Raw genomic sequence first — 26,404 nt, 5'->3', positions numbered from 1 at the left:
TGCAGACATGTTTGCGTTGCGCTTACCAGTTTACAGAGCACATCCACTCGTCATTTGATTCTCAGTGCAGTGTCGTTCCCTCTATAAAGATTGAGTTGGCCTTAATCTATATACATCCCAGTAGTAGCAGATCCTGCTTTTCTGATTCCAGTCGCCTCCTCAAACATACACCCTTTTTCCTTGCATATTTTCATATGAAGATATGCTCTAGGAAGTCTCTCCCCTTTCCTTAATGAAAAACTCCATGAATTGACTGTAGCCCAAGTGCCTTCTCAATAGCAGAGCACAAAGCTTGTAACTTGACCAACTGGTTCTTGGCCTTGAAGCAAGAGGACCAAATCTTGTGGGCAGGGTTGCTGGGAAGCAATTGCTGCAGGAAATTCAGCAAAACACATTGGAGCGGCAGGGCAGTCCTGTAGAAGATGGTGAGAGAGTGGCTCTTCAAACGTCTTTCTCCTGATAAAGCTGGAGTGACCAACACATTGTTCTCTCCAACGCTGTGATGTCAACAAATGAATCTTATCTGAAGGGCTACAAGTATCTGAAATGTCTTTCCAACTTGCTGAGCAGTTGCCTAGTCAATATGGAGACCCCCCCATGTGCCCCGCGGTGGTCTGATGAACTTCTGAAGTATAAAGATGGCGTTTATAAAAGGTTTAGGCTGAGTTCTAGTACAGGTTCCTGCGCCTTGTCAAGTGTATGCCTGGAAACTGTGTCATAAAATGGATTACCATTAAATATATTGGGTTTTCTTAGGGAACAGATGAGCATCAAATAAATCCAACTTTACCCAGCAGTATGTTATAAATGTCAAAAACAAAATAATAGTGACCCTTTGAAATAGTAAAGTGATGTTTTGTGTTCTTCCAAATATATATAATGGTGCAGTGTCTGTTGGTTAAACAAATGATCCTAATGTCTCTGTTAATTTAATAGTGAGAGATGTCAGGATAAAAACAAATTTCCACCTACATAATGGGAAATGCTTGGCTGGACAGATATTTTTTAAACGTTTATATTTTTAAAAATAAGGGCTTGAGTTGATAAATGGGCACTTTTGGTCAGCCACCAGGCTCAAGGAGGCTGTTGTGCAATCAGCTGTTCCATGATCAGGTCTGGAGTAGTTGGAGATGAGGATGTTCTACAAAGCTGCAATTCTGCTTCCTGGCAGTGTCCACCTGCAATGTGGTCTCTGCTCACGTGCGTGCGTGCAAGAATGCTCAAGCACTGTGTGAAGTTGTAAATGTCCATGAACTTGGAAATGCATTCATACATGGAGGCATGTTTATATAATAAATCAATTAAAAGGAATGAAATAAATCTACGTAAATAAATCTTAAAGATAATATTGAGTACATGAAAGCAAGTTGCAAAAGAATATAGACATTACGATAGATACTATTTGTATAATTTTTTATTGTATACATTTTGTATAAATTTGTAAGTGTTATGTGTTTATGTAGTAAAAGCATAAAAACATAGATGGGAGGAATGTATGCCATCTTCAGGGAACAGAGGGATGGGAATAGGATGGAGGGCTTTAGCTGTATCAGAAATATTTCATTTCATTTTCTTTAAAAAGAGCATCTGGGCCGGGCACGGTGGCTCAAGTCTGTAATCCCAGCACTTTGGGAGGCCGAGACGGGCGGATCACGAGTTCAGGAGATCGAGACCATCCTGGCTAACACGGTGAAACCCCGTCTCTACTAAAATACAAAAGAAATTAGCCGGGCGAGGTGGCGGGCGCCTGTACTCCCAGCTACTCGGGAGGCTGAGGCAGGAGAATGGCGTGAACCCGGGAGGCGGGGCTTGCAGTGAGCTGAGATCCGGCCACTGCACTCCAGCCTGGGCAACAGAGCTAGACTCCATCTCAAAAAAATAAATAAATAAATAAATAAATAAAAATAAATAAATAAAAAGAGCATCTGAGGTAAACATGGCAAAAATGTTAACATCTGTTTTTTTTTTTTTTTTTTTTTGAAACGGAGTCTCACGCTGTCGCCCAGGCTGGAGTGCAGTGGCGCGATCTCGGCTCACTGCAAGCTCCGCCTCCCGGGTTCACGCCATTCTCCTGCCTCAGCCTCCTGAGTAGCTGGGACTACAGGCGCCCGCCACCACGCCCGGCTAATTTTTTGTATTTTTAGTAGAGACGGGGTTTCACTGTGGTCTCGATTTCCTGACCTTGTGATCCGCCCGCCTCGGCCTCCCGAAGTGCTGGGATTACAGGCGTGAGCCACCGCGCCCGGCCAACATCTGTTAATTTTGAGTAGTGGATATATGGGTATATGTTTTATTATTTTCTATATTTTTACTCTGAAATATTTCATAACTTTAAAATATTTTAAACACATTAAGAATGGCTAACTAAAACTTTAAATACTGCAGTTTTAACTTCCTCCAAATTTATTTTTAAGTGTACATTATAAAACTTATATTCTGTTAAATTTTGGAAAAGTTGAAAAAAATAAATTCCTCAGAATCTCATCACTCAAAAATAACCATTGTTGGCCAGGCGTGGTGGCTCATATCCATAACCGCAGCATTTGGGGAGACCAAGGCAGGCAGATCACTTGAGGTCAAGAGCTCAAGACTAGTCTGGCTAACATGGTGAAACACCATCTCTACTAAAAATACAAAATTAGCCGGGCATTATGGCAGGTGCCTGTAATAGCTACTCAGGAGGCTGAGGCAGGAGAATCGCTTGAACTTGGGAGGCAGAAGTTGCAGTGAACTGAGATTGCACCACTTCACTCCAGCCTGGGCCACAGAGCAAGACTCTGTCTCAAACAAACAAACCATTGTTAATATTTTGGTCTATTTCCTTGCATTTTTATTCCTCGTGTGGGGAGTATGTGTGTTTGAACATGGTTCCAAGCATTTTGAATCAAGCCTTTTTCACTCATTATAGTATAAAACTTTTTCCATGTTATGACAGGCTTCGTGAACATCATTTTTATTGACTTCCATTAAAGATCTTCTGAAACGTACTTAACCAACACCATTTTTTGCATAAAAACAGTCATGAGCATTCAACAATCACATGTTCTTAAACATCATCCTTTTGAAAGCCTCGGGAACAGGACTGCGCTGGGCACTGCTGCCGATTTCTACAAGGCTGTTTTGTGGGGGATGACACTAAACAGTTCTGTCACATCTGTGATATCACTTTCCTGTGAAAACAGAGCTTGTCAGCATTCATCCTTGGGTTGGAATGGTACATATTCAAAAAGCCAACTCTATGTATGTCTTGCCTAAGAGGAAACAAGTGCTTGAACATCAGTGTGTGGTGTGGGCTTGCGAGCCTGCAGCTGGGGGAGAGTTTGCTGATCCAATGAAACTCTTGTTTCGAGGCCTGGGGTAGCAACGGTAAAAATTATTCCAAACACTTATATGCATGCCTCTCCCAGCTTGTAGATGCTCTCGCATCCATTGCCACCTGACCCTCTGGGACCCCTGAGAAGTAAGGTGCATGTCAGGGGGCACATGGCTGCTCCTAGATTACAACCAATATGTGAGAAAGTCAAGACTACCTCCTATGCTTCCAACTCCTTCCTGAACTCTTTTCAGTTCCTGTCCTTAGACACAGGCGAAAGGAGCCTCTTCCCAGGGCTCTGGACTTCAGGGTCCTGCTTGGGCCCTCCAACAACTTGTACCCCTACCCCATAGGTCTGGGAATTGTGTCTACCCAGACCCCACTCACCCATTCCTAAACTACACTCTGGGTCCCTGGAATTCCCTGAGAAACAGCCCTGAGCATTCCAGAGCCTACGAAAACCCGAATGTCTCCTCCTGGGGGACAGACCACCAATGTGTGCATACTGGGCCCAAGGACAGCATTTTGCAGGAGTTGGACAGAGCTTAGGTCTGCAGGCTGCAGGATCAATTCAGGATAGGGGAGTGTGGGCTGGGGGCAGGCACAGAGGCTGAGGCCAACAATCCCTGAAGTATAGTTCAGAATTTTAGGGACCTTGAGGATTTTAAGGTCCTGGCCCTTTTGGCCTTTATGAAGATATATTTGACAGAGTAGGAGAATAGAGTATATTCTATGTAGTGTTTTTTTAGCTTGATCTAGCTTTCGAGTGTTTAGAGAATCAGCACATGATCCTCCTTTTCTCCTCTTGCCCTGGGACCTTCATTATGAGGACTGGTCCTGGCTCTTTCATCTCACTGTGCCGTTTCCAGGTTCCTCTTCTCCTATCCAAGCCTGCAGAGGTACTGGGGGGCTGCAAAGGAATGCAATCTAGAGCCACAGAAAAATGAAACAAGTTAGTGTGTAAAACCCCAATATACACCCCCATGTGCATGTGTAAAAGCAAGAGATGCATTTCAGGACAAAATAGAGTACAACCACCTGCTGTGAGGATGAATCAGCCTGGCACGATCCAGCAAAATCGGAAATAGAAGCCTGCTAGTAAAGCTACAATCTGCACTGCTCTCCTCTTTCTCCCGGTTCCTCTGCCGCCCCCATCACAGCTCTTGCAGGTACCACAGAACTACCACCCTCTGTTGGTTGCTTTAAGCTATGCAAGAAGTCAAACCACGGAGTTCCCCAGGACAACTGGGAACTTTCTCACTGGCCCAGCCTGCGTCATGGAACATCAAGGTTGTAAGAGTTTTAATTTTAATTGCTGTTGGGCTGCTGAGCTAATTTTTTTCAGTCCCTTATCCCCCAGCAATATTTTTGATTTGTGATCAAGGATTTAACTGAATAGAGAAGCATGAAACCATTAAGACAATTTCATGGAGCTCTTTTTCTCCCCTACAGAAAACAGAGATAAACACCTAAATTCCGACTGGGTGCAGGGGCTGATGCCTGCAGTCCCAGCACTTTGCGGGGCCAAGGTGGGAGGATCACTTGAGGCAAGGAGTTCCAAGACCAGCCTGGGCAACGTAGGGAAACCCTGTTTCTACAAAGAATAGATATACACATTTTTTAATTAGCCGGACAAGGTGGCACACAACTGCGATGCTGGCTACTCAGGAGGCCAAGGCAGGAGGATCGCTTGAGCCCAGGAGTTTGAGGCTGCAGTGTGCTATGACTGCACCACTATACTCCAGCCTGGGCAACAGAATGAGACCCAGTCTCAAACAAAAACAAAAACCGAAGTTCTGAGTAACTAAACACACATGTTAGGACATTTTACCACATCTGTTCCATAGTGATGTTTTACTTAACCTTCACAACTGCCCAACAAGGAAGCCACCCTTTGTGTAGGTAAAGACTCTGCATCCAGAGAAGTTAAGTAACCTGACTGGGGTTATTCCAACCACAAGGGAACAGAGCAGGGACTTGAACTTGGAGCTGTGAAGCACTATAAGGACTCAAACCATTTTGAGTCACTTTGAGTCACTTTGTGTTGCTTTGTGTTAGAGCCCTCACAAAGACTGTCATGTTATGGGGCTCTCTCTCAATTATTTTATTTATTTATTTATTTATTTATTTATTTGAGACAGAGTTTCACCCTTGTCGCCCAGGCTGGAGTGCAATGAGGCAATCTTGGCTCACTGCAACCTCTGCCTCCCAAGTTCAAGCAATTCTCCTGCCTCAGCCTCCCAAGTAGCTGTGATCACAGGCACCCACCATCACACCTGGCTAATTTTTGTATTTTTGTAGAGACGGAGTTTCACCACATTGGCCAGGCTCATCTTGAACTCTTGACCTCAGGTGATTCATCCGCCTCAGCCTCCCAAAGTGCCAGGATTACAGGTGTGAACCACCGCGCCCACTCTCACATATTTTAATTTTATTTTAAGTTTTGTTTGGGAACAACACATTAGCCTGAAATAGCTTTTGATCAATGCTAGTTTTGGAAGTTCACAGAAGTCCCCTGATAAAATTCACTTTTAAAAAGTTGAGAGGGTGGAATCTCTAATACAGATTTAGTCATTTTTCCTGGGGGTTCACTCTAGGATTGTGAGTGAGGCTTTCTAACAATTTCTTTTTAAAGTGGTATCTTGTGGAGTTGTGAATAGGATCAGTTTTCACTGATAAATGACACATGCATCTAAAAACTGCCAGTCTCAACCAAGATAGATGAAAATGAAGCCCCTGTGCTTAGAAAAACTGAAGACAAAGACCCTGAGGTTGAAGACGCATGCAAAATATTTGAACAGACTTGCTTCATGAAATTTGAGAGAATAAAACAAAACAGTATATCCAAATTAGCACTTTATATATCATGGTTCAAGTATACGTGTGTAACTAAGTAAATGATGTAAACAGGCATTTGATTATGGCATCAATATTACGTTATTATATGATACGGCACTATATTATGTTATATATTACATACAGACATTTGATCATGACATCTATAGAGTCAATTGGCTAAAAATCGTTTAGGGAGAGAATCTCTCATTGGGAAGATAGGCCTTAGGCCTGGTGACCCACGGCGTGGGTTTTTCCAGCGTGCCAAGCTGAAACCCTGGCTGAGGAAGAAGCAGGTCTGGGGACCCATGGTCATGATGAAGGTCACACTGGCTCCTGCGCCTCCACACAGCTCTTTATAGTTTCCCAAACCTCGCTGCCCTTGGTCCTCACAGCCTCTTGTGAGGCAGGGCCTGTCTTTGAATGGACCGTGAGGACCATGTCTCACCACATCATGGACTTGGGGGCAGGCAGGGCTGTGACGAGACTGCCTTTTCCCGTCTTCCTAGGCAGCGCTCGTCGGAGGCACCACTATGATCATTGGCCACGTCCTGCCCGACAAGGAGACCTCCCTCGTGGACGCTTATGAGAAATGCCGGGGTCTGGCCGACCCCAAGGTCTGCTGTGACTACGCCCTCCACGTGGGGATCACCTGGTGGGCACCCAAGGTAACAGTGCTGGTGGGATCCCAGAAGAAGGCACGAGTGGTCTTGTAGGCAGCGGGGCGGGTTGGGATGCAGTGCCTCCTGTTTATGTGGGGCACCCCTCCCACTACCATCCTAGCTCCCCACAATGCCGAAAGAAAACACACTTGGGATTCCATAAGGCGAGCGGGTGGGCTTGTCCTGCTTAACTTAATGAGCTGTTTTCCGGCAGGCACAGAGAGGCCAAGGCCAGAGCCCAGGCCTTGGGGACGCAGTTTCCTTGCTCTAACCATGAGGCTCCTATTGTCTCGTGTGAACGTGGGGTGCCACCGACAGGTCATGGGTGGTGCTGCTGAGCAGTGGTCTGAGCAGGGCTCAGGTGCAGAGGGTCATATGCCATATCCCGTGTGTACTGACAGTCCACTGCACTGCGCTGAGGTCTCCGAACTGAGGCTCCCGTCCTGCCTCAGCACTGCCTGGAATGAATGGACAGTGGTACGCTTTTTTCCTACTGGGGGCCCAGCTCCTGTTCCGAGAAGCATCGAGGCTGTCCTGGTCTGTGACTGAGGCTGGCACCCCCTGAACCTTTTTCACTTCAGCCTCTGTGCCTCCTTTGTGTCTGTGCCCCTGGCCTCTGGCTTTCCTGTCCTCCCCCTGCCCAGGCCCCAGTGTCAGAGTCCAGTGTCCTCTCCCCGGATTCCCACTTTCTTGCTCTTCCTGATCTACAGGCATTTGGATTTGGCTTTGTTTCCGGGGTTTTTCTGCTTATTTGTCCAGGGTAGCAGTCTGGATAGTCATTCTTTCATCAATTATTTATTAAGCCCCATGTACCAGTACTTTGGTGGGTGCCGCAGAATCATAAAAATAATAAGTATTAGTTTTACCAACTTAGGAACCGCCTCTTCATTTTCCGTTAAAACCCCACTTGTAACTGCTGCTAATCAGAGTGTATATTCAGGGCAGCTTGAATCTGTGCTCCCAGGTAGCCATCCTCAAGCTTTCAGCTCGAATAAACTCTGTTCTTAATCATAAAAAAAAAAAAAAGAAGAAGAAGAAGTTTTACAAAGTTCTTCAGGTGTAGGCCCTGGTATAAAGGGCCTAACACCCTTCTGAGATGATAATCTAAAGCCTCAGTATATTCCTGCCCTCGGGTCTTAGCCTTGAGTTGGGGGCTCACCCGGTTTCTTCATTATTTCTGACCTGGCACTTATAGAAGACCTCCTCTTGGTTCTGGGCCAGAGGTGCAGATCACGCTGGATGTCAGCCATTCCTTATCTCAAACATGGGTCTCCTTTTTGGACACCCTCCTGGGTGAAGGGCCTCTACCTCCAAGCCACTCTCTACTTCCCCTGGAGCTGGCCTGGAATAGAGGGTCTGCTCAGGTTCCCCGCAGCACAGAAGCCAGGCCAACCCTCCCGAATTTCCAAGAGCTTATGGTGACTTTCATGCAGCAGGAATTTAAAATTCTGTTTTATAATAATCAAATAAATGTTTATAATTATAGATGTTAAAAATAGAAAAGAAAGGAAGCACATAATCCAATAACCCCCAACACAATCCCTGTTGTTAAACTTCTTTCTTTCCCGTCTTTTTTCATCCATGCTTTCACAGAGTAGCTATTTTGCATAGGTGTGAGCATTTTCTATTTTGCTGCAAAGTTCATGACCAGCAATATAATGGCCACCTAATATTCTACCAAATGGATGAACCTGAACTTATTTTCCTGTTATCAGGCCAAGGTTGCTTCCATGTTTTTCCTAGTACAAATCATGTTGTTAGGAATATCCTAACTCTCATCACTTTGTTCACGTTTGGCTTGGTTCCTAAATTCAGTTTTCCCAGGGCCTCTGGATTTTTAGCATTAGTGTGCCTTCTTTGTAACACCAGGGAACAGCCCACAGAAATTAAAATTATTATTCCTATGTTTACCATTAAGGCTGGTTTGGAGACAGACATAGGGGACAGACCTAAGTGATAGGAGAAACGTGCCCATAAGGTAGTAACAATGTGGCTCCTAAATTGTGTCATGTTGACAATTTTCACAGTACTTCTGCATCCATCTGCTCAGGTGACCTCACAGCAGCCTGTGGGTGGGAGGAAAGTGAGATAGAGAGGTGTGCGCGGGGGTCAACAGACAGACTGAGCTGAGGCAGGCCCCGCATCTCCCCCATGCTGGGCCGGTGCCTGCCAGTCGGCCTCTTGGGTGTCTGCCCTCACGCAGCATTGCCTTTGCACTTGTTCTCCAGGTGAAAGCAGAAATGGAGACACTGGTGAGGGAGAAGGGTGTCAACTCATTCCAGATGTTCATGACCTACAAGGACCTGTACATGCTTCGAGACAGCGAGCTGTACCAAGTGTTGCACGCTTGCAAGGACATTGGGGCAATCGCCCGTGTCCATGCTGAAAACGGGGAGCTTGTGGCCGAGGCAAGTCTGCAGCCAAGAATGTTGGATGGAGGGACACCAGTGGAGACAGTTCTCAGGGGGTTCCTAACCACCCGTCACTGATCCCACAGGATTCAGACAAAATCAGTTGTTAAAGTGTGAGGTGTGGACACCCCAGCTGTCAGATCTTGGTCAGAAAATCCCAAACTTTGCTACTGTCTGTAAAAAACAAATCTCTTTTTATGGTTCAAAAAGGCTTCTAAGTCTTAGGTGATGATGTCTTAATTCTAATGATATGAGATTTACATTCCATTATAGCAGAGAATTTGGAGCACCTCTCAGACATATTTTTAATGAGATTTGATATACAGAATAAATAAGAATCCGCTTTCCATTTGACCTCTTCAGAGGATCTGAGACATTAAAGAGATCAATTCATGGCACCAGGAAGGATAAGCCTCTGGTGCATTCTCCTAGGTCTTGGGGTAAGGGCTAGCCTAGGAGTTGCTGGAAGCTAGAGATTTGTCTCGATTTCCAGAGAGGGAATTCTGAGTTTGAAATCAGTAAAGAGTGCTTGTCTTTGGTGTCCCAGGCCTGTTGCTAGTTATAATAGTTAACTGTATTTTTAAGAGAACAAGATATGTTCAGTCATTATGAAGTGAGAATCAGGAGAGCCCCACTGCATGGGGGGCCTCTGTGCATGCTCTGCCTTCTTTAGAAGACGAACATTGCAGAAGTGAGAAAAGAAGCAAGCCTATTGAAACAGGCTGTGTCTAGCATATTTCACTGTCCTTTGGGTTCAGTATTTTCTTACACAGTATCTCTGTGATTCTTTCCATTTTCTTTCTCTTGCTGTTATCCAGGGTGCTAAGGAGGCACTAGATTTGGGGATCACAGGTCCAGAAGGAATCGAAATCAGCCGTCCAGAGGAGGTGAGAAACACTTCCTGTGGCCTTTGTCAGCGTCTCTCATGTAGATTGACAGAATCTTCTAGGATGGAGGAGACATCAAACATACAAATTAGCCTGGCACAAGGGCTCACATCTGTAATCCCAACATTTGGGAGGCTGAGGTGGGTGGAGGGCTTGAGCCCAGGAATTCAAGATCAGCCTGGGCAACATGATGAAACCCCATCTCTACTAAAAATACAAAAAAATTAGCTGGGTATAGTGGTTCGTGCCTGTAGCCCCAGCTAACTACTTGGGAGACTGAGGCAGGAGGATCACCTGAGCTCGGGAGGTTGAGGCTGCAGTGAGCCGTGATGATGCCACTGCAGTCCAGCCCAGGTGACAGAGTCTATATATATATATATATATATATATATATACACACACACCCACACAAACACACTCACACATATACATACATATATATACACACACATACACACACATACATACATGTATATATATATATGTGTGTTGCATCATTTTCTCCCTGAGTGAAATTCCCATTTGATTCTGATTTCAAGGATCTGGGGGAGACAATGTCAGCACACCTGGGGTTGCTGTGCCCAAAACTGAATCAAGAGACAAAAGACAGACTGAAAAGGCCTTCAGGTGTTAGAAGAAATTTCAAACTATAAACTCTGCCTTTGGGGGATGACATTCCTTTGAGCATCTGAGGAATACTTTGGACCAGGGGTCACCAAGCCCCAGGTCATGAACCGGTACAGGACCGCAGAGCAGGAGGTGAGCAGTGGGCAAGCTGAGACCCCCTGAGCTCCACCTCCTGTCTGATCAGTGGTGGCCTTAGATTCTCAGAAGTGTGAAGCCTATTGTGAACTACACTTGCGAGGGATCTAGGTTGCGTCCTCCTTATGAGAATCTAACTAATGCCTGACGATCTGAGGTGCAACAGTTTCTTTCTTTTGTTTTTTGAGACGGAGTCTCACTCTTGTTGCCCAGGCTGGAGTGCAATGGTGCAGTCTCGGCTCACTGCAACCTCTGCCTCCCAGGTTCAAGCGATTCTCGTGCGTCAGCCTCCTAAGTAGCTGGAATTACAGGCATGCATCACCACGCCCAGCTAATTTTGTATATTTAGTAGAGATGGGGTTTCACCATGTTGGTCAGGCTGGTTTTGAACTCCTGACCTCGAGTGATCCACCTGCCTCCGCCTCCCAAAGTGCTGGGATTACAGACATGAGCCACCGTGCCCAGCCCTGAGGTGGAAGAGTTTCATCCTGAAACCATCCCTCTCCACTCCCCACCACCACTGCCCCACCCGTGTCCCAGTCCGTGGAAATATTTTCTTCCACAAAACTGGTCCCTGGTGCCAAAATGGTTGGGGACTGCCACTTTGGACCCTTTCTACCAGAAACAGGAGACACAGACAAGTCTATGCTCCTCCCCCTCATTACCTGCTGGAATGGTCATTCAAAGCTCTGTTTTCCGCCTGCCCTCTGGCTTTATTCCTGTGCAGTTTTGCATGGCATTGATACAAATCCCCTACTGTCCCCCTGCTAGAGAATTCTGCTCTGGAGGGGCCACATTAGACGAATAACGCCTTCCTGCCCTATTACCCTGTTCACTCCTTCTCTACTGTTTTAGAAGAGGGGGAGAAACTTCTCATTTCTTCAAAGCCTAAAATGCAGATGGGTGGTTGGATATCCATGAGGGATTGAGGGGGAGGCCTCGAGGGACAAGGAGCAGGACACAGGATGTGGTGGCACTGCCACTCCCGGAAACCAAGTTGGCCCACAGTGGGTCCGCTGAGGAGTCCACCTCACTCCCCTGACCTGTGCCTGTCTTTCAGAGCCCTTGAATATAGGTCCTGTTTGGCACTTCTGAATTGGTAGAGAAACACACCAGATTCGACTGAAACACAGAGGGTGTGCCTGTGAGAACAGGAGTGAGCAAGGGGTGGACACACACACTAGACTTTGTTACTTAATACAAGGGAAAGAGCAAGCCTTTGGCTGTGGTCGTAATACCAATAATTATCACCGCCACTATCTATTGGTTAAAGGTGGGGGGGGGGCTGGATCTATGCCAGGGGAGATGTTGCTCCCCAAGGGAAATTTGGTAATATCTAGAGATATTTTTGCTTGTCCCAACCTGGGGGACAAGGTGGATGCTACTGGCATCTAGTGAGTAGAAGCCAGGGATACTGCTAAACATCCTACGATGCACAGACACCCCCACCATAAAGAATTACACAACTCGGCTGACTACAGTGGCTCACACCTGTAATCCCAACACTGGGAGGCTGTGGCCGGAGGATTGCTTGAGCCCAGGAGTTTATGAACAGCCTGGGCAATAGAGGGAGACTCCCCATCTCTATAAAAAAATTTTTTTTAATTAGCTAAGCGGGAATGGTGGCTCATGCCTGTAATCCCAGCACTTTGGGAGGCCAAGGCAGGCGGATCATGAGGTCAGGAGATCGAGACCATACTGGCTAACATGGTGAAACCCCATCTCTACTAAAAATACAAAAAATAGCCAGGCATGGTGGCTGGCACCTGTAGTCCCAGCTACTCGGGAGACTGGGGCAGGAGAATGGTGTGAACCTGGGAGCTTGCAGTAAGCCGAGATCATACCACTGCACTCCAGCCTGGGCGACAGAGTGAGACTGTCTCAAAATATAATAATAATAATAATAATAATAATAACAATTAGCCAAGCATGGTAGTGCATGCCTGTAGTCCCAGCTACTCAGCAGTCTGAGGTAGGAGGATCGCTTGAGCCCTAGAGGTGAAGGCTGCAGTGGGCCATGATCATGCCACTGTACTCCAGCCTGGAGATAGAGTGAGACCCTATCTCAAAAAAAAAAAAAAAACATATATATATATATATGAATTATACAACTCAAATGCCAATAGTACCATGCACAGAAACCCGAATCTAGGCTAATTTCCAGAGTCAAATCAGCCACTATTTCTCCTTTGCTGCAGTTCTGAGGTGGCTATGGAGAGATGTTTTTTCCTTGTCTTTTAATTAAGCCCCAAGTAGCATCCAGCAAGGACGTGCCTGGTATTCTAAGACCTAGAATTCTCCCTCACTGTGAGCCAGGGTGGTTGGAGGTTGGTGCCTCTGCCCAGGCTTTGCCCCAAGCCAACCCCTGTGGGTGCAATTGCTCCATATGGGTATGCTTGGAGGAGATGGTGAAGTTTGGTTTCCTCCTGTCCTTTGTTTCTAACAGCTGGAAGCTGAAGCCACTCATCGTGTTATCACCATTGCAAACAGGGTAAGTCCCCCGATCTCTACTCTGGGATTAGAAACCAACCTCGGCCAGGCATGGTGGCTCGTGCCTGCAATCCCAGCACTTTGGGAGGCCAAGGCAGGTGGATCACCTGAAGTTAAGAGTTTGAGACCAGCCTGGCCAACATGGTGAAACCCCATCTCTACTAAAAATACAAAAATCAGCTGGGCGTGGTGGCGGGCACCTGTAATCCCAGCTACTCAGGAGGCTGAGGCAGGAGAATTGCTTGAACCCAGGAGGCGGAGGTTGCAGTGAGCTAAGATTGCACCAACTGCACTCCAGCCTGGGTGACAGAGCAAGACTCTGTCTCAAAAAAAAAAAAGAAAAGAAAAGAAAACAACTTCTACAGTGCAGCCCCATTCTGCTCTGGGTGCCAGCACCATGTCTGGCCCACAGGACCCCAAAACTGTTTGCTGACTGAGCGCTGTCATGCCCACCGTCCTGGCATTCACCCTTCTCACCAGCAGCTTTCCATTCCACCCCGCCGAGCCTGCTGAAGCTCAGTTCATTGCTCACATGTAAACTCAGTCCAGCTCCTACACTCTACATCTTCCTAATGTGATAAGCAAACAGAATCAGAATAACTTCTGGGGAAACAGAATTTCCCAATTGCACGTTAGAGCTCTGGCCGCTGGACAAGGACGTTGTTTTATTGTCATGACAATAGTTATTTTATCAATTACTTCCTGATGGAACTTACCCCAGAATAAGGAAAGACCTGAACAACAAAAAGGCAGTTTCTTGCCTTTCAGCTGAAGCATATGCTCAGAGGAGTTAAGCCAGGGACCGTGGTTGCACAGCTTAGTAGAAAAAAAGCTAAACTAATATTACAGTCCAGGTGTCCGTTTGCAAGATCAGCCTTCTCTTGCCTAGACTCTGAACCCTAACCCCCTTGTATTTTGTTCATCTCCAGGGTGCATTCTGTCTACTGATAAGCAGCCTTCAGACAGCAGGCATCGTAATTTTAGATACAGAATACATGACTAACTCTAGGCCATCACGTTTATAAACAGGAAATTAAATTGGAAAAAGAGTTCCCCTCTTTTAAATCACAGTCATGGTTGTCAGATGGGAGAAAATGAGAGGTTCAGACTTGATGGTCTTGAACTTCACAGGCTGGGCTTCCCGGTGGGCTCTGGTGCTGGAGGCTATTCTCTGCCTCCCCCTATCATGCAGTTCCTGCAACCTCACCTTGACTGCCAGCCCTGCATTCCCCGCTTAAGGACGGTCACCTTGAGGGTGGGGTTGAGTGGCGCAGGGGGAGGCGCGGGGGCCAGGGCTGACTTTACTAGGGTTGTTCTGATGCTCGTGAAGTTTATGGATCAACCCTCCCTACTTCCCACTGTTTCTTGTGTTTAGACTCACTGTCCAATCTACCTGGTCAACGTGTCCAGTATCTCGGCTGGTGACGTTATCGCAGCTGCTAAGATGCAAGGTGAGTCCGTAGGCTTGGCTGGACAGAGCAGGTCATGTGGAGGGACTGGAGACGGACGGGGCCCATTAGCCGTGCTCACTCCTGGCCCCGGCTCCTGCGCCCAGGACCTCAGCCAGCCCTTCCCTTTCATCTGCCACTGTCTTCCTCGGAGCCGCCCTGTGCTAGCCTGGCTTTAGTCTGCTAGAACGTGGCTTTTTCTTCTGCAAATTTGTATGCGTAACAGCTTTACGGGAGTGTCTGTCACTTCTGGATTTGGTAAAATTTTCCAAGTTTTAAACCCACTCATTAATTAGTGTCTTTTTGGACTCATAGATTTCACTAGCAGTTGCCTTGGCAACAAACAAAATCCTGGACCAGTTTCAGTGGGCATTTCAGGGACTGTTTGGGAAGTCCCTAAAGAAAGAACAGTGTGTGGGCCCAGCTTCCCTTTCTAGCCTCCGGAACCCTGTGTATGAGTCCAAGGGGCACTTGTATGGCTTCTGTTGTGGATCGCCTGGCATTACCTAAAGGCTTGCAGATGCTTGGAGTCCAGCCCCGCCCCAGGTGCCGGTGAGGGCCTGGCAGCAGGAGAAACAAAGTCACAGTCACAGGCCTGGGGATATAGATCAGAAGCAAGAGCCTCCCGGCCTTCAACTATAATAGATTAGAAGCAAGGGCCTCCCGGCCTTCAACTGTATTGCCCTCTAGATCCTGCTGCCTGCCTCTCCCCTCACTGAAGCCCCTTGGAGGTCTCACCTAGACTGTCGCCCCAGCCTGGTGACTGCTCCCACCCGCTTTCTCCCTATCCTCCAGCCCTGCTACAGCCCTCCCTGTCCTACCCCAACCATTCTCTTGAAGCTGCTCACGGCACCTGCCTGTCCAGAAAACAGTCTAGACTGCTCCTTAGCATGGCATTCACAGCCCTGCTTGCCTGTTCACCCACTGTCAAGCTCCATCTGCCAACAGCACCCGGCACAGACCTGTGCTCTGGCCAAACCAGACTCCTCAAAGTGCCGCTTGGTGCTACCGGGCCTCGGTGCCCATGTCCCTCTGTTCTCCTTGCCTAAGTCAGCAGGAGAATAGGGAAGCTCTCTGGGCTTGAACCCAGCTGTCCCCTCAAAAACCCTGTGACCTTGGGCAGGTTCCTTCCTGTCTCTGACCTCAGCTCCTTCACCTGTAAAATGAGAGGCACACACCAGCGATCGCTCAGGTTTGGTGGCTTCCTGGTTATGGTTCTGACCTTTCTTCTTCCAGGGAAGGTTGTGCTGGCTGAGACCACCACTGCACATGCCACGCTGACAGGCTTACACTACTACCACCAGGACTGGTCCCACGCGGCTGCCTACGTCACGGTGCCTCCCCTGAGACTGGACACCAACACCTCCACCTACCTCATGAGCCTGCTGGCCAAGTAAGGCGTTTCAGCAGCACATTGCAGGGATGTGTACATCTTTAGGAAGACGTCATAGAGGGCCCAGGAAACAAATCTGAGCTAGGTTTGATTTCATTGTGCCCACAGGATGATTGTGCTTTTCTTACCTTCTCTGAGCCCATCAGATAATTGCCATCCTATTGAGACTTTATGACCGCTTGATGTGGAGTGAGAGCTTCTGAAGTGTAAGAGTGAAGAGCACATATAGAACTGTGAACAGTGGTTATTCGGAATTTCAAAGGACATTGATCTCTTACTCTAAAGCCCAGTGGGGAGCTGCAGAATGTGGCCTGTGACTTACCCTAGAATGTAGGGGTCCTTTCTGTTTCTTTTCTTCACCTCTCCTCTTCTCGTTGGCTCCCGTGTGCCCCTTGTCTGTACATCCCTCCTTCTGTGGGTTTCTCCTCCTTTCCTTCCCCTTTCCCTTTTTCTTCTGCACTTTCTCCCCCTTCCCCCTCCCCCACACCGTTCCTCCAGATCTCCTTTCTCCAGCTCTTCTCTTTCTGACACTGCTTTTTCCCATGCAGTCCCAACCTAAAGGAAATGGTTTGATGAACAGTCTGAATTCAGCAGGACCCGATCATGAAAGGGTTTTTGTTTTATCCAATAACTGCTTGCAGCTTCTTTCTCTCTCCTATTAACATTTTGGGGGCCGGGCACAGTGGTTCACGCCTGTAATCCCAGCACTTTGGGAGGCCGAGATGGGTGGATCACTTGAGGTCAGGAGTTCAAGACCAGCCTGGCCAAGATGGTGAAACCTTGTCTCTACTGAAAATGCAAAAAATTAGCCGGGCATGGTGGTGGGCATCTGTAATCCCAGCTACTTGGGAGGCTAAGGCAGGAGAATCACTTGAACCCAGGAGGTGGAGGTTGCAGTGAGCTGAGATCATGCCACTGCACTCCAGCCTGTCCAGGGACAGAGCAAGACTCCAACTCAAAAAAAAAAAAAAAAAACTCGGGGAGAAGACGTTGCTTTCTCTTCACTTTTGGATATTAAAGTTCCATCCAGTTTAAGACTCCATCTCCTCCCTTCCTGATCCCCAGCTCAGCTTGGGTTGGGGTAGGAGGATTAGGACAAAAGGTGAGGGGATTCTTCTCCATACCCAGGCATGCATCTCTCCCAGCTCACAGCACCAGCAATGCCTCTATGAACAAGGACCCGCAACTTATGCCTGGCCACCTTCTATAGTATCTGAGGCCTAGAGGAAGCCCACCCAGCCTTTCTGCTCCCTGTGGCTCAGAGGCGGGTCCATAGCCCACAGCCCAGGCAGGTGCCCACTGCTCTCAGCTCTGTTCTCCACAAGTGAACCTCTTGAAGTATGCCCTCCTTGTCTTCAGGGTGAACTGGTGGGGAGAGGGTATGGAAACCCCACTCAACCCAGGAAAGAGGAGGGGAGGGAATGCCAGGACTCTCCATCCTGCCAACCCCTCAGTCTCCCTCCGAGGGTCCCGCTTTCCAGACCTGGGGCAGGGTAGGGCTATGCCTCTTCTAGGATGGTGCAGGGGCAGTGGAGGGAAGCGACCAGCCCCACTGAAGGTGGCTTTCTTAGGTAATAAGGTGCTTGTCTCATCCATGTCCTTAGCTTTCAGTCCTGGTTGCCAACCACTGGAAAACTCCCACTCCCATCCCATTATGTTCACAACCTATAGAGAGTTGGGGTGTGCGGGGCTTTGCCAGTGTGAGTGGAGTGCTGTCGATAGGGGGGCGAAGGTGGCCTCTGTGGAGGACAGTACGCACCATGGCATGGGGATGGTCATTGTATTCTGTCCCATAGCCTTGGTGGGTGCCAGGTGGTGGCAGCTCTTACAATATTTACATATTTACATTATGTAAATAAACAGGGAGGGTAAAGATGAAGAGAGAAATGCTAGATCAGCTCTTACTCTTAAAAAATGCTTATTTTGGCTGGGCGTGGTGGCTCACACCTGTAATCCCAGCACTTTGGGAGGCAGAAAGAGGCAGATTACCTGAGGTCAGGAGTTTGAGACCAGCCTGGCCAATATGGTAAGACCCCGTCTCTACTAAAAATACAAAAATTAGCTGGGCATGGTGGCTCATGTCTGTAATCCCAGCTACTCCAGAGGCTGAGGCAGGAGAATTGCTGGAACCCAGGAGGCGGAGGTTGCAGTGAGCCGAGATCGCGCCACTGCACTCCAGCCTGGGCAACAAGAGCAAGACTTCATTAAAAAAAAAAAAAGAAAAAAAGCTTGTTTTGAGACGAATCAACCTCCTTTTCATCAGCAGCAATACAATAAAAGAAACAATTACCAAGACTCCAGTATAATAATGTGGGCTTGGTTCCAAGGTCAAGAATCTTTTGAAACACCCCTGCTTGCTACAAGCAAATTTACTGAAAGAACAAAAAAGATAATAAGTGCCTCAACCCACCCAAATTACAGCACCCAAACCCACACAAATTCAAATAGACTGGGGGGAATAAGTATCATTGAATAATTTAAGTTTTTACATCTAGCTTACTTTGTCAAATGTATTTTAATTATTTAAATTGATTCTATTTATTTAAGTAGAAATGTAGTTTTTGTGTTATGAGAATAGTCTGAATCCCTTTTTAATCAGTGCATATTGTAAATGGGTGCTACTTTATAGGATTTGGAGCATAATTTTAATATTTTAATTATTTATAGAAATTGATGATGACTATAATTTTGCTTTTGTAATACATTATTGGTTATAATTTATATGATGCAAAATACTTGACAGAAAATCCAGACACCAATTATTATTCCCATAAGAAAATATGAGCTATTTCATAATTATCTACTTTAGGATGTGATTTGTGATTTGTTAGGCTGTAAAGGAATAAAAAAAGTTCAATCTATAGATATAACGATTTGTCCTTTATTTAAAACCTGGCTTTTTTTTTTTTTTTTTTTTTAGAAAGGGTCTGGCTCTGTCACTCAGGCTGGAAAGGAGAGGTACAACCTCCTGAGTAGCTGGGACTACACATGTGCAGCACCACGCCTGACTAGTTTTTCGTTTGTTTGTTTGTTTGTTTGTTTTATGAGCCAGGGTCTCACTCTTTCTCCCAGGCTGGAGTGCAGCCTCCCAAAGTGCTGGGATTACAGGCGTGAGCCACCCTGCACCACCGTGCCCAGCCTAATTTTTGTATTTTTTGTATTTTTTCATCATGTTACCCAGGCTGGCCTCAAACTCCTTACCTCAACTGATCCACCCACCTCGGCCTCCCAAAATGCTAGGATTACAGGCGTGAGCCACTGTGCCTGGCCTAAAATCTGGCTTCTTAGAAATTTTTTCATTTGATCATATAAAATTTTAAAGTATTTGGCAAAGCCAGTCATGTTTTAAACTTTAAATGGTTTGGATGGGGGCTTCCTATCTTCCAGATTCAGGGCAGCACTGAGAGAGCTCAGAGGGCCTCCTAGAATGTAACTACCGTCATTCACGGCTGCCTAGTGGGCACCTTTGTGTAGGAGCCTTTTCAGAAAGCTGGGTGCTCAGGAAGACTTGCTGGTTAAAGAGCAGGAGTTGAGCCTGTTGCTCTCAGGGTCCCTGACCTGCCCTTCATGACTGCAATGGGCATCTTCTGCCCTGAGCCCTGCTCAGGGATCCAGAGGGCCCCTCAGGAGAAAGGAAACCCTAAAGATTCCATTCATCTGTGGGGGCTTCTGCAGGTCCAGAGAGTGTGGGGAGCCTTGGGGCTCTGCGGGAGAATCTCTTGCAAAGAGTCTCTGCAAGGGCCAGAGCAGCCTCTTTGGCCCAGGGAAGAGCGAGCCATCTTCACCGCGGGTTTGGCCAAAGACATTAGTCATTGGGTGGGAACTGAGACTGATGAGCCCTGCCAAGTCCCCTGTGGAGACAGCCCTCTGTAGCTAACTGGCCATTGTCTGAGAGCCTTAAGAATATGCTTCCTCACCAGGTCAGATAATGCTTTCTGCCCCTGGAGTCTCCTGGAGTGGGCATCTTAGATGGCCCACGGGCACTCACAAGGCTCTGGGGCCTCCTACAGAGTACAATGGAACCACTGCCCCTGACTTTCAGGGCACCCGCAGTGTGGTCCCAGCAGTCATCTCCTTCCCCCACCTGACCCCCCTGCTCCAGCCAGGCCTTTCCCTGCCCCCCCAAAGCCATTTCCTCCTGAGGTTGCCCTGGCGTGGTTTGCGTGGACATTCTCTCTCCTCCGCCCCTCACTGTCTCTGAGCCCTTGGCCTGCAGAGATCTCTGAATCCGGGCAGAGATCTCTGAATCCGGGCCAGTTGCCTGCCTCCCTCACTGGGCAGAGGATCTGCTGCCATGAGCCCTCTCTCCCTGTTCTTCCCTACATCTTCTCTGGCCCAGTAGCCCCTCGAAGGCCTGCCTGTGCCTTAGCCACCCACAGCCTTGGATAGAGGATGGCTTTGTTTTTTCTTCTTTTCAGACAGAGTCTCCCTCTGTCCCCCAGGCTGGAGTGCAGTGGGGCGATCTTGGCTCACTGCAGCCTCTACCTCCCGGGTTCAAGCAATTCTCTGACCTCAGCCTCCGGAGTAGCTGGGATTACAGGCGCCCACCACTACGCTCGGCTAATTTTTTTGTATTTTTAGTAGATACAGGGTTTCACCATGTAGCCCAGGCTGATCTCGAACTCGTGGCCTCCAGTGATCCACCTGCCTCAGCCTCCCAAAGTGCTGGGATTACAGGCATGAGCACTTGGCCCAAGGACAGCCTTAATATATGTGTGAGGACCGTAGTCATGAACAGCATTGAGGAAGAACTGAGTGACTTGCATACCACTCTCGGTCTATTAAGTCAGGCTTCTAGCTCGTCCCTCCTTCCCCTTCTGGTCCATTAGAATCCCCACACCCAAGGAAGGCTATGAGTCCAAGTTATTCAACAAAGCTTAACACTGACCTTGCGAATGCTTGTCAGCAGGTGGGGTTGGAGAGCTGATGAGAGGGAATCGGCATACAATTCCATGAGAGTAGAACCACCTCCACCATCTCACTTCAGCTAGACTCTAAGTTCGGCTTTTCTCTGCTTTCTTCACTCTTAAACATTGCCATCCCAAGGATCTCACTGAAGTCACCTGTGACACAGACAGACTGTGCCACACTCATTCTGTGGATGGGTAAACTGAGGTTCACATAGATGAAGTAACTCATGAGAGGCCACATGGCCTAAGCAGCAGAGCTGAACTTGGAGTCAGCTTTGCCTGGTTCCCACACTGAGGATTTTCCCTATATCTATCCCCACCCTCTAGGTTCCTCCCCTCCCCTCCCCTTACTGGTCACCTCTTTTTCTCTACCCAGTGACACTCTGAACATCGTGGCATCAGATCACCGGCCTTTCACCACAAAACAGAAAGCTATGGGCAAGGAAGACTTCACCAAGATCCCACATGGAGTGAGTGGCGTGCAGGACCGCATGAGCGTCATCTGGGAGAGAGGAGTGGTACGATTGCTAGAGCCCCGCCCCGATCAGATCCCTGCCCTAATCCCCGCTTCATCCCCACTCTAATCCCAGTAAGAGTTTTCACTCCTCAGATCCTGTCAAAGAATGTTCTTAGAAGGGCTGGTTCAATCCCAGCTCTTTGTTTCACTCAAGAACAAAACACAAAAGGTCTTTCCCCCGATTAGAAAGGTAGTAAGATCTATTATGGAAATTTGGAAAATACAGAAAAGTATAAGAAAAAAAAAATCCCTTTAATTCCATGCCTAAAAATTAAACTACTATTAACATTGTAGTGTATTTCTTTCTAGTTCTGTGCATGTACTGTACTTTTTTTTTTTTTTTTTTTCCTTTTTTGCTACGTTGCCCAGGCAGGTCTTGAACTCCTGGGCTCAAGCTATCCTTCCACCTCTGCCTCCCTAAGTGCTGCGATTATAGGTGTGAGCCACCACACCCAGCTACACATTATTTTAATAACTGGCTTCATATTTTTTTTTTCTTTTACCAACTGCTATACTAACCAGGATTTTTTTCTTCATATAACACTATACCCTGAGTGTCTCCCTATATCAGTAACAATTCTTTAAAAGCATCTTTCTTCATGGCTGAATGATATTTTCTCCAATGAAAGTACCATACTTTATTTAATCCTTCCCTGATGTTTGGGACTTTTCACTGTTTCTAATTTTTGCACTTACAAATAATGCTGTGGAGAACTTCTTTGTTCATGAGTGTGTGTGTCAGCATTTCTGATTATTATTTCTTTTTTTTTTTGAGACGGAGTCTCGCTCTGTCGCCCAGGCTGGAGTGCAATGGCGCTATCTCATTTCACTGCAGCCTCCGCCTCCTGGGTTCAAGTGGTTCTCCTGCCTCAGCCTCCCGAGTAGCTGGGACTACAGGCCTGTGCCACTACACCCAGCTAATTTTTGTATTTTTTGTAGAGACGGGGTTTCACCATGTTGGTTAGTCAGGATGATCTCGATCTCTTGACCTCACGATCCGCCCGCCTCAGCCTCCCAAAGTGCTGGGATTACAGGCATGAGCCACCGTGCCAGGCCTCTGATTATTATTTCTGATTATTTCCTTAAGACAGCATCCTAGAAGTGGATTTTTAGGCCAAGGGATATGAACAGTTTTAAGGCTCTTGATTTGATATATTTTGTCTAATTGATTTCAAAAAAGATAAGAACTGGGACTTCATTTGAATACCACCTGTTCTGCACATGAAGAGTAAGTATTTTTGGTCTTGATCTATCTCAGATTAGATTCAAAATAGTATGAGCCCCAAAGAGATCTGAAGTTCTCAAGACTAAGCTCATGGAAGGCCAAGGAGATGGCTCAGGAAATCCCCTTGAAGAGAGTCCATAGTACTCTCATGGGTGGGACAATAAGATGTTTTATACGCTCTTGAGTATATAACCCTTTGAAAATATCACCCTTAGTAGATGAAGGGAGATTCCTGACTCATCCGTGTGGGCACATGAGCAGAGTTGGTTTTACAAACAGGAGGCAGATTTGCCCCGGGCAGGCAGCCTGAATGGAAGCACAGCCACTCACCATAGTTGCTGGATGAAGGGAGAAAGGAATAAGTGAGCACCTGGGACCCAGCCAAGCAGGCTGGCTCATCTGAGATGGTGCTTACGGCTTTGTCCCCTTGTGACCACTGTTCTAACCACCTAAGCCCAAAGTCCATGGGCCAGCATCAAAGGTAACCAAGGGTTTGAAGCCCACCCCCAGAGCCTGGTTGACTTGACACTTTCTGCAACATTTCAGGTTGGAGGAAAGATGGATGAGAACCGTTTTGTGGCCGTTACCAGTTCCAACGCGGCTAAGCTTCTGAACCTGTATCCCCGCAAGGGCCGCATCATCCCCGGAGCCGATGCTGATGTGGTGGTGTGGGACCCAGAAGCCACAAAGTAAAGTTTGTTGCTCATCTCCAGGGCTAGAGGGGCTCGGGGTGTTGAAGAGGACTTGCATTACCAATCTCCAAAAGCATATAACTTTGCACTATTTCTAGCACAAAATATGGCCCTGGCTTATAGTTGGCCGTCTTCTCCCTCCATCTTCACACAGTCTTTCTTCTGTGTCACACATGTCTGGTGTGTCTGTCTCCTCTTCTTATAAGGACACTGGTCAGATTGGATTAGGGCCCACCTATATGACCTCACTTTACCTTAATTATTACATTAAAGGCCCCAAATAGGGCCATGTTCTGAGGTTCTGGGTGTTAGGATTTCAGCGGAAAAATTTTGAAGGAAGCCAATTCAGCCCATAACAACCAGCCTTTGGGGTTCACCCCTCCCATGGAGCTGTGACATTTTGACATGTCCTCAGCGCTTTCTCTCCCGCCATTGCCTCCCCACCAGGACCATCTCAGCCAGCACGCAGGTCCAGGGAGGAGACTTCAACCTGTACGAGAACATGCGCTGCCACGGCGTGCCACTGGTCACCATCAGCCGGGGGCGCGTCGTGTATGAGAACGGCGTCTTCATGTGCGCCGAGGGCACCGGCAAGTTCTGTCCCCTGAGGTCCTTCCCAGACACTGTCTACAAGAAGCTGGTCCAGAGAGAGAAGGTGAGGTGGGAGGGGGAAGATGCAGGGGTGTTGGCGCCCCCTGCCGGGGAACATCCTCCATGACTGTTTTAAATCTCAAAGAGATGTTCACTCCAGTTTTCGACCCAATTCCATTGCCCTCTCTCCAGCGTTGAGAGGGGAGTGTGTGGCAGGGCCAGGGAACGCTAGAGTCAGAGTCAGAAGATGCTGATTTGTGTTCCCCGTCTTTGATTACCAAGTGGCATTTTAAGTGGTCAGGCAGCAGGGGTCCTCAGTTGCTCAGGGCACAAATGGGAAATGTGAGTGTGTGCGACCGCTGAGCTCCTCCGGATAAGCAGGCTTGGGTTGGAGGAGGTGCTGGGGGCTGGAGATACTGCTTTGGCTTGGCCGCCTCCCACTCTTGATGAAGCAAGTGGGGGTAGAGCTGGCATTTGCAAAGCATTGTCTGAAGCACAGGAGGCACAGGCACCTGAACACGGGAGGCCCACACTGCTGGCACACAGACCACACGAGAGGGCTCAGAGCTTTCAGAGAAACTAAGGACCCTTCCCTCCCAGAGGCCAGTGAGCGAAGAAATCCACTGCCAGGTCTGCCGTGGGGGCGCAGGCTTGGGCTGCCTGAGTGAAGAAAGCGTGACTTTCGTGATCACAGGGCTAAATCCGAAAGCAAACTCGGGGTCTCTCACTCATCACACTCAGCTAATGTTTATTTTTTTGTAGAGACGGATGGGGTTTAACCGTGTTGCTCAGGTTGCTTTCAAATTCCTGGGCTCAAGTGATCTGCCCGCCTCAGCCTCCTAAAGTGCTGGGGTTACAGGCGTGAGCCACTGCGCCCAGCCCAATAGCACTTTTTAATACGATGTAGGACCATAAATGACCTCTGTAGTAATAACTGCTCCTACTCCTATGTTGCCTCTCATGTGCCAAAGCAGTTGGAACAGCTTTACACATACTAATTCATCTGCTCTCCGGCAACTCTCTGATGTAGATACTAGTATTGTGGGCACAGAAAAGTAAGTGGCACAAAGCCACACAGTTTACAAGTGACAGAGTTGGGACTGGAACTTGGCAGTCTGGTTGTAGAATATAGACTCCTAACTCTACTGCCTTTGTGAGTACTGAATGAGCTAGTGTTGCTACTGGGGGCCTCTGGTCTCCAGATGGGGCTGTGTTTAGCTTCTGTTCTCTCCGAGTTGTCAGACCGGTAAAGGGTGTAGTTTCGTGGAAGCCTAAGGTGGTGGGTAATGTTGTGCTGTGTGGGAGGGAACTCTCTAAAGTTGATTTCCGGTTGGGCGCGGTGGTTCACGCCTGTAATCCTAGCACTTTGGGAGACTGAGGCGGGTGGATCACGAGGTCAGGAGTTCAAGACCAGCTGGCCAAGATGGTGAAACCCCGTTTCTCCTAAAAATATAAAAATTAGTCACACGCGGTGGCAGGCGCCTATAATCCCAGCTACTTGGGAGGCTGAGGCAGGGGAATCGCTTTAGAAGGGCAGAGGTTTCAGTGAGCCAAGATCGCGCCACCACACTCTAGCCTGGGTGACAGAGTGAGACTCTGTCTCAAAAAAAAAAAAAAAGAAAAGAAATTTGGTTAAAGCTGACTTCCTCAGATTCTACCTGCTACCTTGGTAAGGCTTCCACCAGTGTTGGGGGAAGCCAGTATCTCTCCTGTGCACATGCACGCACACACACATGTGCATTCACACACATGCACACACGCACACACGCACACATATGCACATGCTCTTTAGGACGTACGGGGAAACTGCAACCCCTGGACTCAAGGTTTAAGAAGCCTTGGTCGCTTGCAGTGATTTGGGTCTTGGGCGGAGTGGCAGTGTCTAATGTCCCACTGGCCCCCAGGGAGGCCACGGTTGTGTCAGTTCTGATGGTGTTGTCCTGTGCTTCTGCTCTTCTTCCATCCTTCCCTAGACTTTAAAGGTTAGAGGAGTGGACCGCACTCCCTACCTAGGGGATGTCGCTGTTGTCGTGCACCCTGGGAAAAAAGAGATGGGAACCCCACTCGCAGACACTCCTACCCGGCCTGTCACCCGGCATGGGGGCATGCGGGACCTTCATGAATCCAGCTTCAGCCTCTCTGGTAAGAGTCAGGGGGCCATGGGAGGAGGGCGGGGGGCCGGGAGGAGTGGCCCACCCAGGCAGTGGGACTTACGCCTGCTTTTCTTTTGTGTCCTGTCCGTCCCGTTGCCTGTTTCCAGGGATAAGT

The 26,404-nt window shown here is 47.9% G+C and overlaps 1 protein-coding gene across 7 annotated transcripts in view; it reads left to right on the top strand.

The window, feature by feature from the left end:
* Positions 1-26,404, top strand: part of DPYSL5 (dihydropyrimidinase like 5) — a 103,106-nt gene that overhangs the window by 71,382 nt on the left and 5,320 nt on the right. For all 7 annotated transcript variants that reach the window (XM_065527276.2, XM_005576337.4, XM_045369610.3 and 4 more), the window contains exons 3-12: positions 6,658-6,816; positions 9,039-9,218; positions 10,040-10,108; positions 13,317-13,361; positions 14,736-14,811; positions 16,045-16,201; positions 21,488-21,629; positions 23,400-23,542; positions 23,993-24,200; positions 26,110-26,278. In XM_065527276.2, coding sequence (XP_065383348.1) covers positions 6,658-6,816; positions 9,039-9,218; positions 10,040-10,108; positions 13,317-13,361; positions 14,736-14,811; positions 16,045-16,201; positions 21,488-21,629; positions 23,400-23,542; positions 23,993-24,200; positions 26,110-26,278 — 1,348 coding nt within the window. The remainder of the gene's footprint in view (positions 1-6,657; positions 6,817-9,038; positions 9,219-10,039; positions 10,109-13,316; positions 13,362-14,735; positions 14,812-16,044; positions 16,202-21,487; positions 21,630-23,399; positions 23,543-23,992; positions 24,201-26,109; positions 26,279-26,404) is intronic.

Source organism: Macaca fascicularis, chromosome 13 (genome assembly GCF_037993035.2).
Source record: "Macaca fascicularis isolate 582-1 chromosome 13, T2T-MFA8v1.1".
Taxonomy (NCBI): Eukaryota; Metazoa; Chordata; class Mammalia; order Primates; family Cercopithecidae; genus Macaca; species Macaca fascicularis.
This window is presented reverse-complemented; position numbering and strand designations above follow the sequence as displayed.